The sequence below is a fragment of the Medicago sativa genome, chromosome 7 (assembly GCF_051527215.1).
Source record: "Medicago sativa cultivar Bolivia chromosome 7, Bolivia_mono, whole genome shotgun sequence".
NCBI lineage: Eukaryota > Viridiplantae > Streptophyta > Magnoliopsida > Fabales > Fabaceae > Medicago > Medicago sativa.
In genome coordinates, this window is record NC_140755.1 from 90,601,425 (window position 1) to 90,613,574 (window position 12,150).

At 31.3% G+C, this 12,150-nt stretch overlaps 1 protein-coding gene across 3 annotated transcripts; it reads left to right on the forward strand.

Moving 5' to 3' along the window:
- Window positions 1-125: 125 nt before the first annotated feature.
- LOC146910109 (serine/threonine-protein kinase Nek4-like) lies at window positions 126-6,179 on the forward strand. 3 transcript variants are annotated; one of them, XM_085729249.1, is made up of 15 exons: window positions 126-267; window positions 930-1,064; window positions 1,214-1,280; window positions 1,604-1,669; window positions 1,971-2,017; window positions 2,142-2,187; window positions 2,304-2,384; window positions 2,490-2,532; window positions 2,642-2,691; window positions 2,780-2,861; window positions 2,972-3,021; window positions 3,332-3,405; window positions 3,801-3,852; window positions 4,479-4,946; window positions 5,332-6,179. In XM_085729249.1, exons 2-15 carry the CDS (start codon window positions 979-981, stop codon window positions 5,986-5,988), a joined length of 1,869 nt encoding a protein of 622 aa, XP_085585375.1. In that variant the 5' UTR covers window positions 126-267; window positions 930-978; the 3' UTR covers window positions 5,989-6,179. The 3 variants fall into 3 exon arrangements, with proteins under 3 accessions (XP_085585375.1, XP_085585374.1, XP_085585376.1); XM_085729248.1 differs by having other exon boundaries at window positions 126-208; XM_085729250.1 differs by lacking the exon at window positions 126-267 and adding an exon at window positions 386-667.
- The last annotated feature ends 5,971 nt before the right edge of the window (window positions 6,180-12,150 follow it).

A 12,150-nucleotide genomic window follows, 5' to 3' on the forward strand; every position in this document is an offset into this window, starting at 1 on the left:
CTCTCTTTTTCTAATATACTGTTCATTCATTCATTCATCCATTTTAAATTCTAAAGTGACAAATATTATATCATACACATGTCATTTCATATAGTATATATATTAATATTATTATATCATACACTATAGATTATTTCATTACTATTCTTATAACCTTTACTAGTGCAGAACACTTTCTCAAATTTCTCAGCCACTTTGCCTAATTCAGGTTCTTTTCCTCTAAACATGCATGATCTTGTTCTTTTCTCTTTCTAATTTTTGCTTATGGTAATTAATTTCATTTATTATTATTGATAATAAAATAAATTTCTAATTTTAGGGTTGTACGTTAGTTGTTGAACAATTTTGTTGCTATTTATTACAAATTTACATCTATTATATGGTTGGTGTTATTTATGCTTCTGATACAACTACTTGTATGATTTTGATAATTTTAGAAACTGTGTTAGTTTGGAAGTTATGAGCCTGTACATGATTGTCAGAGAGTGTTAATTGCTTCTCTGATAAAAATCTTGCTTTCTTTCTATTTCTGGAATTAGGTTGAGATTTTAATTACTAGTTACCATACAAGTGTTGAATTGAATCCTCATAAACCTGTGTTTAGTGGCTGTGACTTTTGGAACTGAATTGTATTCTGCAGCTCAAATTGTTTTTTCATTTCTCCGCGGTATTTATTTGTAGTATTAATGAATTACTATGTTATTTTTTGGTATTAACCTTCTTGGTCTCGAGGAAAGGGGCCCCGAGGTAAGTAAAGTCTGGCAAAGATTGTTCCAGTCAGGACTTGAACTCGGGGTCTTTTGAACAATTCGTCCTTAAATGTAGCTCATTAGCCACTGGAGGCTAACCTCTTGGTTAATTAATTGTGTTATTTTGCGTTTGTTGATATTACTTTGTGATGATGAACTAAAGTTTGCTATGATTTCCAGGAATGTCACTTTGTGGAGGACAGTAAGTGGTGAAGTGGTTTAAGTTCAAATGGAGCAGTATGAAGTTCTAGAACAGATTGGTAAAGGTGCATTTGGTTGTGCTCTGCTTGTGAGGCACAAGCATGAAAAGAAAAAGTGAGTGTAAATGTGATTTATGATAAGATATTGTATATCATTTCACAGGTTTATTTTTTAGAATTTAAATGTGAACTTACGCATTTCATTAGATTGATAAGTTGTTATATCATATGATTTTTTGTTTTGTTTATGTCGTTACTACTTAGGTATGTCCTCAAGAAGATCCGTCTTGCTCGCCAAACTGACAGAACCCGTAGGTCGGCCCATCAGGAGGTAATCCACCCCTTTTTACTTCTGATTTTGCAGCTATCCTTTTCCTTAAAGGAGAGTGTGGAAGACAATATGTTTGATGTTGAACATGGCACATTCATTCTTGTATATAGTCACGTCTTGATATTCTGCACATGAAATTTTCAGTTGATCTTCAAACTTACCTTTGTTCATTTTAATCAATTTTAGATTTGAATTCGTTATTTATAGTGAATTAATTTCTACTTGTTGTTTTATATTTTTAAATGTGAAAATGATATTTATGTTGTCTTTCTTTTCTTATATATTAGATTGTAAGATTCCATGCTTGTTCCTTGTTTTTGCAGATGGAGCTTATATCTAAAGTTCGCAATCCCTTTATTGTGGAGTATAAAGATTCTTGGGTAGAAAAGGTCAGCCTTGTTTTCAATCAGAACCTTCTAATTATGTTGCTTTTCATACTTTGGATGTGTGTGTGTGTGTGGCACATGTGTGTTTTGCTTAACTTACTAAAAATGATGCGAGCATGAAGTTTAAACTTCGTTTTCTGTTTTTGACTAATGTGATAAATTCTAAACTAAGGAATGCTTATTGTTTTAGTTTACCAACAGAGATCTTAAGTTTTAACTCAAGAACCTCTTTTGTAACCCGTCATTTGGATTTATAATCTTGATTGATTTATGATACTTAGCAAGCTGGTATCTTTATTTCCAGGGTTGTTTTGTATGTATTATCATCGGCTATTGCGAAGGAGGGGATATGTAAGTCATGTTTCACACTGAATCCAAGTATTTGATGGAGTTAGAGCATTTATGAAGACATTTTTATCTTTTCAATTGTCAAATGTGTAGTCTTGTAACTTTTCATAATTTGTCTGATTGCCAGGGCCGAAACTGTAAAAAAGGCCAATGGTGTTAACTTTCCTGAAGAGGTTGGTCATTCTTGCAGCAACTCCCTTCACTTCTGAGCCTGATGAATAATTTTCATTCCTATTTCAATGTTCTTCGGAAGTATATGAAATAATTGATATTTGTCATCTTTTGGCAGAAACTCTGCAAGTGGCTTGTCCAGTTACTGATGGCTCTTGATTACTTACATGTAAATCATATTCTTCATCGCGATGTCAAGGTAAAAGACTTCTTTAAGTTCAATAACAGCAAATGTTGTAAAGCTGATATCCCAGAGAACTTTCAAAACTAGCTGTTTTTGATGTTATTTCCTCGTCTGTTTCAGTGTTCAAATATATTCTTGACTAAGGATCAAGATATACGTCTAGGTAAATGGCCTTACCCATTTGATACTCACACTTCTCTTTCGATGTTTCTATTGCGTTTTGATTTTTAGTATGTTATCCTAATGTAGTGTATGTTTGATGTTTGATGCAGGAGACTTTGGTCTTGCTAAATTGTTGACATCTGATGATCTTGCTTCCTCAGTGAGTGATACTATGGAAATACAGTTCTGTTAACTGTTTTAGCTATTTTGTTTGGAGTAGTAACTTTTTGTTCTTGCTTTAAACTCAGATTGTTGGGACTCCAAGTTATATGTGCCCAGAGCTTCTAGCGGATATACCATATGGCTCTAAGTCAGATATCTGGTCTTTGGGTAAAATAGATTTCTTTTGTACTACGTTCAATCCCTCTTTCCTTTGCCTGTCTTACAATATGTTTTTAGTTGCATTTGTAATTTGTTATATGACTTATAATATTTGCCAGGATGCTGTGTTTACGAAATGGCCGCTCACAGGCCAGCTTTTAAAGCTTTTGTAAGTCAATATTTTAAGCTTTTTTATTCACAGTTTTTAAACAACTGAAATGTTACCAGCAAAAAATTAAAATTTCATGTAGTAGAGTTTACTGGTTTTGTAGTAGTTCATTTATAACCAGTAACTTTTAGCTTTTGGATCATAAACATTCATGATGGTGTCTGAGATTTTGGATTGTATTATTTTGGAAATTCCCATTCTTTTATGATGGATTATCGACTTTCAGTACTTCACATTTCTAAAGCTTGGAGCACAGCATTAATAATTTTATTTATTCATATCTCTGTGTGTATTTTCTTTATCTGGACAGGACATCCAAGCTTTGATTCACAAAATAAACAAGTCTATTGTATCGCCACTGCCAACTATGTACTCTAGTGCTTTGTGAGTCCTTTGTTCCATAAAAATCTTACATTATTATCGAATAATATTTTTTTCCCTGCTTTATTCAACTGATATTGTATTGCCCATATGACCATACATACTAAATTTGAAAAGGGTCAATGGTTGGCTTATGCGAGTATGCATACATAGAGATATTGAACAGAATTTATAATGGCCATCATATCCATGCATTCATTCATTGTTTATCAAACCTACATCAGATTTTATGTCCACCTTGATGTGCTTCTAAATTTTATTGTGGCGTCTGCATATCTTGTCAATTCTCTTTCTTGGTCATTTAATCTTGTAGCCATAAATTTTTTACACTTAAGTTATGTATCCCGGCGAATGACATAGTTGTGTAGCTTATTGTGATATATTTATTTTTTCTTCAGCCGAGGGCTTGTCAAAAGCATGCTGCGGAAAAATCCAGAGCTAAGGCCAACTGTAAGTTGTATCTTTGTGTATTGTTTGCATTTGTCAAGACATCAACTAGTCATGGTAGTTTCTAATTGTCAGTGATGGTTATGGGCCAGATGTCATCACAGTCTGATTAGATGCAGATTTCAATTTTCTGCTCTCATATTTTCACTTCCATTTTTAAAAATTATTTTACCTTTTAGTTTTCCTGTTATGTGTTGTAAGACAAATTCTACTTGATATGGTCTCAAACTTCATATACTCTGATATGAAGACATGTATTTTTTTTCTGTTTACCATCACACTCCTCAATGCAATTCATATACTCTGATATGGTCTCAAACTTCAACGACATTCTTTTCCAAAAAAATGTGAGTATCAAATTTCTTGAGGTGAACATTTTAAAAGTCGAAACACATGTGAAGGTTTTCTTAAGTCAAGCAAATGTCTATATATATATATATTTATTTATATTTATATTTATGTGAGACATTGCTATATTTGCAAATTGAAGTGTTTGCTGAAGTTTTCTTTGTTCTTTCACTACCCTTGCATGACTAGTAGTATATGCAAAATTTGCATAAAGTAAACTTGCTAACTTTATTTTGGTGTATATATATTCAAAACAACTTAAGCTCAGTTATTTTTAACAGGCTAGAGAGTTACTAAATCATCCACATCTTCAGCCTTACATTCTTAAAATTCACCAAAAACTAAATAGACCCAGAAGAAGTGCTTTTCCACTCCAATGGCCCGATTCAAACTATGGTAGGAGAACTCGATTTGTGGAGCCAGAATCTGTTTCTACTCTTTCTGACCAAGACAGATACCTGTCACTAAACAATCACAGGGCCTTGAATCCTAGTATTTCTGGAACTGAACAAAGTTCTCAATGTTCTATGCAAAGAGGTCAAGGATTATCCACTTGTTCAGAAGAGAAGCTCTACAACTTATCTGCTGGTGGTGTCCGTGATTACTGCAATACTAACAAATCAAAAGCCATAAAGTCCCCAACTGGTGAGAGAACACCAAGACTTAGAATAGCTAAGGATTCTTCCGCTGCTAGAAGGCAGACACCGACACCACCAAAGATACATGTTACTGGTCCAAAGCGTGAATCGGTAAGTTTATCCTCTATATGGCTCAATATTAGCAATTCTCTTTATACCTTTGACATTTGAATTTATATTTATATCATGATACATTTAGGCAGGCTGAGTGCTGCATGCAGGTTTCAATATATTTATATCATGATACATTTAGGCAGGCTGAGTGCTGCATGCAGGTTTCAATATATAAACTGCTTAACGCTTATGTTAGCCAAGATTACGCTGATGAGATTGGATCAAATGTCAAACTTCATTCGATAATAACCTTGTATTGACTTCTATTAGAGCCTAATTGGTGGTGATATTTGCAATGTATTACTTCATGAAGAGAGTTTCAACATGTTACAAGAGAATCAATGGCTGTTTTATTGATTTCAGTGTTTGTTAATCGTTTCAGCTTCCGGTACCTCGCGCACCATCGGGTAAGTCTACCATGCCAACTCGGAGAGCATCCCTTCCGCTTCATACAAGAGGAAGGAACACATCAAGCTTCTACACCAATGTTGATTACGCAGACTCTCCCAATGTTTCTGTTGATGCACCACAGATTGACAAGATGGCAGAATTCTCAACGGCCTCTTATGAGGATCCATTCTTCCATGTCATTCGCAGATCATCATCAGCATCAGCCAAACACTCTTCTACCTCAACTGGGAGTGCTGATTGCACTATCACAAAGGACAAGTGTACAATCGTGGTGGACAAAAAAGTTACTGTCCCCACCAGCATCACTGATGCTGGCACTGATGTTCGATTTCCAAAGGGCAGTGCCAGTGAATGCTCTAACTATGTTACAACCGGCGTTTCAAGCCGTTCCTCATCTGAGTCACGTCAGCATCGGTTTGACACATCGTCGTACCAGCAACGTGCTGAGGCATTGGAGGGGCTGCTAGAGTTCAGTTCTAGGCTGCTACAACAACATAGGTTTGACGAGCTTGGTGTATTGCTGAAGCCATTTGGGCCTGAGAAGGTTTCTCCTAGGGAAACAGCTATTTGGTTGGCCAAGAGCTTTAAACAAAACAGTGATCTAAGGTTTCCTCATACACTTGCATGACCATTTCCATTGGATAATGTACATTGGAGTAGTTTTGATTATTTGAGTTGGCATTTTCCATAAGATGTACATTGTTCTACTAACGAGTATGCTTTATATGGAATAATATTGCGCATCAATTGTAAGGTTGATTCACATCAGACACTGATAGTTCCAACAAAAAATACAACCAGTTCATCTTGTTTTTAACATATTTATGTTTTGTTCTTTTCTGGAGACCGAGTGATCATCACATTGGGCTAAATACACCCCCCTGTTTTTTAAAAAACTGTTGGGGATAATCAATCACCTTAAGCTAGGAGTAACAGCATAAGTGAGTTGATATTCATATATCAACAATATTTTAATACATCCATGATTAGTTATGTATGTGTATGTAATACTAACCATTTTCTTTTAATCAAAAGTTAACCATTGAAGGGTTAATTTATATGCTTCAAAAGTTTTAATCTTTTTGAAGCGTTTTAACTTTATGATGTTATTTTTTGTACACATCTCTATTGAGGTTCACAACATATCCTTTAAGCACCCTTTGTTTTTGTTATACATTTGAAGTTGATGCAATGTGGTTTAGGGATTAAGGGGATCAGAGTGTGGTGATGAGGTGATGTAAAGAAATGTTGTGTCAAGTGTGAGTTAGAAATCGTACATTTGATGGAAAAACGAATATTGATATATATATATATATATATATATATATATATATATATATATATATATATATATATATATATATAAGTAAGAGGATCTATATATGTAATGCCTTAAATATTTTTGCTAACGATGTACTCCCTCCGATTTTACATGTAAACAACAAGTAAAAAATTCTCATGGTCTCAAATAGTATAATATAAACAAAAGTCTATTATGACTTTATATTTAATGCCTTCATTTCAAATCCACCCTTAAATTAAATCCACTATAATTATTCATATTCTAATATTTTCAACACTTTTCAAATCAGTTGCAAGGGTAAAATTGGACTGATTGTGCTTTTTTATGATGACTTAAATGCACTTAGTCAACTTTTTAAAGGATGTGTTTTTTTTTTTCCTTTCGTGCTTACATATGAGACCTGAAGGAGTAATGTTAAATTCTCTTTATGTAATTTATTTTATTTCAATGTGATGATTTCCGGCACCCCACCCGGTGTTCAAACAAGACAACTACTATGGGAATGTTAAAAGTAGATTTTTTTTTTATTGGAATCATCAAACTTTTTACTTTTAAAAAGTTGAATGTACAACTTTTCCACACTTTTTATTACTCCCTCCGTTCCTTTTTAACTGTCACATTTGTTAAAAAAAATTGTTTCTAAATAAGTGTCACTTTTAGAGTCTAAGAGTGTAATATGTCAATTATACCCTTAACCTCTCAATTACTAAATCTGCCACATTAATTGCATTATTATTTGAGCCTAATCCAATTCCTCTACTCAATCATAAACATTTTTACCGAGGCCACAAAAAAGCTTTCTGCTAATAAATGCAATAAACCCACTCTTCATTGTTCAACACTTTTTTGCAGTAGCTCATGATAAACAGATTTGCGCTCTTCATTGCTTAAAACTCTTAGTCTATTTCTTTCACTATTTGGTTTCAATATTTTCTTGAATTGATCCTAAAATTAACAATAAGAAGGACAATAAATGAACAAATAAGTTGGAAGAAGTCATGACTAAAGAATTTGTCACAGTATGCACGTTAAAGAAAAATGAAGAATAAGAAAACTTTAGTAGTGTAACAAAGGTGCAAAGCTACATCCATATCATAAGATTTTTTTTTAATGAATGAGCCAAATGCATATCTTAAGATTTTTTTTTTAATGAATGAGCTAAATGCATATCTTTAGCTAAAGAATTTGTCACAGTACTCATACACGCTAAATGCATATCTTAAGAATTTTTTTTAATGAATGAGCTAAATGCATATCTTAAGATTTTTTTTTAATGAATGAGCTAAATGCATATCTTTAGCTAAAGAATTTGTCACAGTACTCATACACGCCAAATTCATATCTATACCATTGTCCAAATCATGGTATGTGATTTCAATATTTTCTTGAATCGCTCCTTGCATTGAAAATAAAATGGTGAGATACTAAAATAGTATAAATTAATGAGCTCCTTGCATTGGCTTTTGGGCTTCCAATGCTCTTGTCAAAAAAGTGAGCCATGCATTTGGAGTACCAAGGAAAAGTTCAACTAAAGATATAAGGGTAGAAAAGGAAAAAGAGAGCTAATTATGCTATGCCTTGGTTGTAGCAAAATGTGCAAAAGCGACACATATAAAGGAACAGAGGGAGTACAAAATTTCTATATTAATTTCATTAACTTATGTTTCGGAGACAATAGTTAGCATTTCCAATTTAAAAAAATAAAATAGTAGTAAGATTAAATATTTTTCAATTATAAGATGGCAAGTAGCAAATTAGGTAATTCTTTTCCTCCTTCCCGTGGGTAGCCAATAAAGAATGATGTACACTTATTTCTATTCACTTCGAGCATCTATTTGATTCTTTGATCAATCACGTTCTCTGCTCATATTTGGTTTTGTGTCAGGAGATGTTTGCCGAGGAAGGTTAACTTCTTTCACATCACACCCAATGATAAAATGCTTTGGCTTAAACCATCAATTTTGAGGTACATTACATATATATGCATTTATTTTAAGGCTTAATTACACTTTTGGCCCCCTAAGTATCCAAAAGTTGCGATTTTGGCCCCCTAAAAAAAATATCTCTTTTTTGGCCCCTTAAGTTCACTTTTGGTTGCAATTTTGGCCCCCCAAGCCAATTTTGACCCAGTCAACAGACACGTGGGCGCCACGTGTGTAAATTTTTTTTTTATTTTATTTTATTTTTTTAATTTATAAAAAATAAAAAAAATATTTTTGTAATTAAAAAAATGTTTTTTTATTACAGAAATAAAAATGTTTTTTTAATTAAAAAAAATTTGAAAATTAATAAAAAAATTGAAAAAAAATATTATAAAATTCTGGAAAATTGAAAAATTAATAAAAAAAATTTGAAAAAAAATATTATAAAATTCTGGAAAATTGAAAAATTAATAAAAAAATTGAAAAAAATAAAAAAATTCGGGAAAATTGAAAAATTAATAAAAAATGATTAAAAAAATAAAATAATCTAAAAAATTATGAAAAAATAAAATTTCGAAATTTTCTAAAAAAAATTAAAATTCTGGAAAAATTCTAATTAAAATTTTAATGAAAAATAAAAATTCTGGAAAATATTTAAAAAAATTCGAAATTTTCGAAAAAATTAAGAAGATTAATCATTTTTAAAAAAATGGAATTTTTGAAATTTTCATTAGTATTTCTCGAAATTTCGAAATTTTCATTAGTATATATGTCGAGCTTAGGTTTTTTCAGTGTATTTTTCGAAACTTCTAAATTTTCATTAGTATTTTTTCCGAGAAAATTTTCATTAGTATTTTTTCCGAGAAATTTTCATTATGTGTATTCCGGTTTATAAATACACAAAAATTCTCGGAAAAAAATACTAATGAAAATTTCGAAAATTTTTAAATATTTTCCGTATTTTCCAGAATTTTCAATTTTTTCAATTTTCCAGAATTCCGTTTTTTTAAGAATTCCGTTTTCAAATTTTCCAGATATTTTCGAAATTTTTTTCAATTTTTAAATTTTTTTAATATTAATGAATTTTCAATTTTTTTTAATCATTTTTTATTTTTATTAATTTTTCCTGAATTTTTAAATTTTTTTCCGTATTTTTTCAATTATTTTACATTTTTATTAATTTTTCAATTTTCCAGAATTTTTTAATATTTTTTTCAATTTTTCAATTTCCCAGAATTTTTTAATTTTTTTTCAATTTTTTATTAATTTTTCAATTTTCCAGAATTTTTAAAAAAAAAATTCAATTTTTTTATTAATTTTTCATTTTTCCAGAATTTTTATTTATTTTTTAATTACAAAATAAAAAAAAATATTAAAAAATACAAAAATGCGACCACGTCAGCGTTGACTGGGTCAAAATTGGGCTAGGGGGCCAAAATTGCAACCAAAAGTGAACTTAAGGGGCCAAAAAAGAGATATTTTTTTTAGGGGGCCAAAATCGCAACTTTTGGATACTTAGGGGGCCAAAAGTGTAATTAAGCCTTATTTTAACTATGTAACCCATTATCATATTTAAGTGTGTTTAACTTCAAGGGTTTTGATCTAATACGTATTTTAAACTTAGCATATATTTATATGTCTTTTTCTTTCCTTCTTGATGATGTATTAATTCTTTTGACGCTTTGGATAGTCTGGTCATACGTACTAGCATATTGTACAATTGACATGGAAAGGTCTCATTTCTTTAATAAATAGGAAGGGAAAAAAAAATCAAAGAAAGGGAAACAAAAAAGTGAGGTTGCGTAGAATAAACAAAAATGTCTATGTATACTTTTTTGTGCAAAGAACTAACCATTATACACATTAGGTTTGGAACCAGACAACTAGTTATCTCTGTCCTTCCTTCGTGGTCCAAAAGAGTAGCCAAATTTGACTTGAAATAAATTGGTATATTTTTTATATATAAAATAAAAATTAGGTTAGGTATTGAACCTAGTTTAATGTAAATTTACCTCACCATATAAAGAGACATGTGGGACCTTGAATCAGCAATATGTGGAATAAAAGCTCTCTCATGTTCTACTTAGCCAACCTCTTGGCATTAAACAAATGGATTTTTCTTAACCAAGATGGCTTTGAATGAGATTGTCGAGGTCTCTTAGAGCTTAATCACAAGTTTATTCAAACTCCGCAACGTCAAAATTATACTGAGGGATAGTTTTGCCGCTATTGTGATTCTATCCAATTCGATGCATAGTTTTGCCGTCTATTATAATCATATAGATTTGATGGACTAATTACTGCAATCGCATGCACATATACTGGATTTACAAAATAAAATAAAAGGATATCTCTTTCTACTAAAACACCACAAACCACATTTGAATTTCAATTGAAATAAAAAGGGATCAATAATACTACTACTAATTATTAAGAAAATGAAGCAAGCAAAGGGAATAATACTTTAGCCTTTTGTCAGTAGTTATGAAGTACAAAACAAAATACTTCCAAACCCAAAAGCAAAAGCTGTGGTTTCTCTTCTCTTTTTGCATCTTTCTTCATAAAATTGAAGAGGGCATTCATCATATTATGTTAAAAGTTGTAGCCGATGACGTATATAGGCACGCTCATTTCAGCAAAAGGTCCCATTCTGTGAAGTCTGCTTTTTGTGTCTAACAACAACACTGTTTTGTTTTGTAACAAAAAGGGTTCTGCTGAAAACTTTGTTTTGCATTCCTAACAATGTCGGGCTTGGACATAGCCAACACCTATAACAAGAAGGAACATAATCACTCACCTCATTCATAAAGACCATAGCCCTCCCTCTCTGACAATTTCTCTAATGTAATGTCAGAGACAGCATCTATGTACCAAAATGGTCCTGGAATAGGAGAATGGAAACAGCATTGTTTTTGGTCAAGGAATAAATGAGCCATATCATATAAGACCAAACCGTATTGTACTTGGATGATGTATGGTAAGTAAGACCAAACCATGCGGAATATATATCCTAAATTTATGGCACTTAATTATCCTCATGTAACAATTTGACACAATATATAAGTGTAGTAAACACATTACTAGAAAATAACATGAACATTTGAATTTAAGTATAAAATACTTCATTTTGTCAAAAAAAAAGTATAAAATACTTCATCCATTCTTAAAACGAGTGATTCATTTGACTATTTCATACATATTTAGAAAAGTCACCACAAAAAAATATATTAAGAAAATTGTATAAATAAACGATAAAAAGTGATATTTTTACTAAATTATCCTTTATCGAAATTAATGAGAGTAATATTAATTAGATGATAAAATCGAAAAACAAATAATTGATGTTGTTTTGAAATCAAAATAGTAATTTATTTTAGGATATATTTTTTTTTTTTTTAACAAAAGAATCACTCATCATCAAGAGGATTTAATACTAGCTATCACATTCTTTTGAAACAGTACTAATTAATTACTGCAACTTTATTTGTCAGATACTTTCAAACTTGCTATTCCAAAATATTGATGAACATTAATTTCATCTCATTGTTGCAACTTCCAAGGAGGC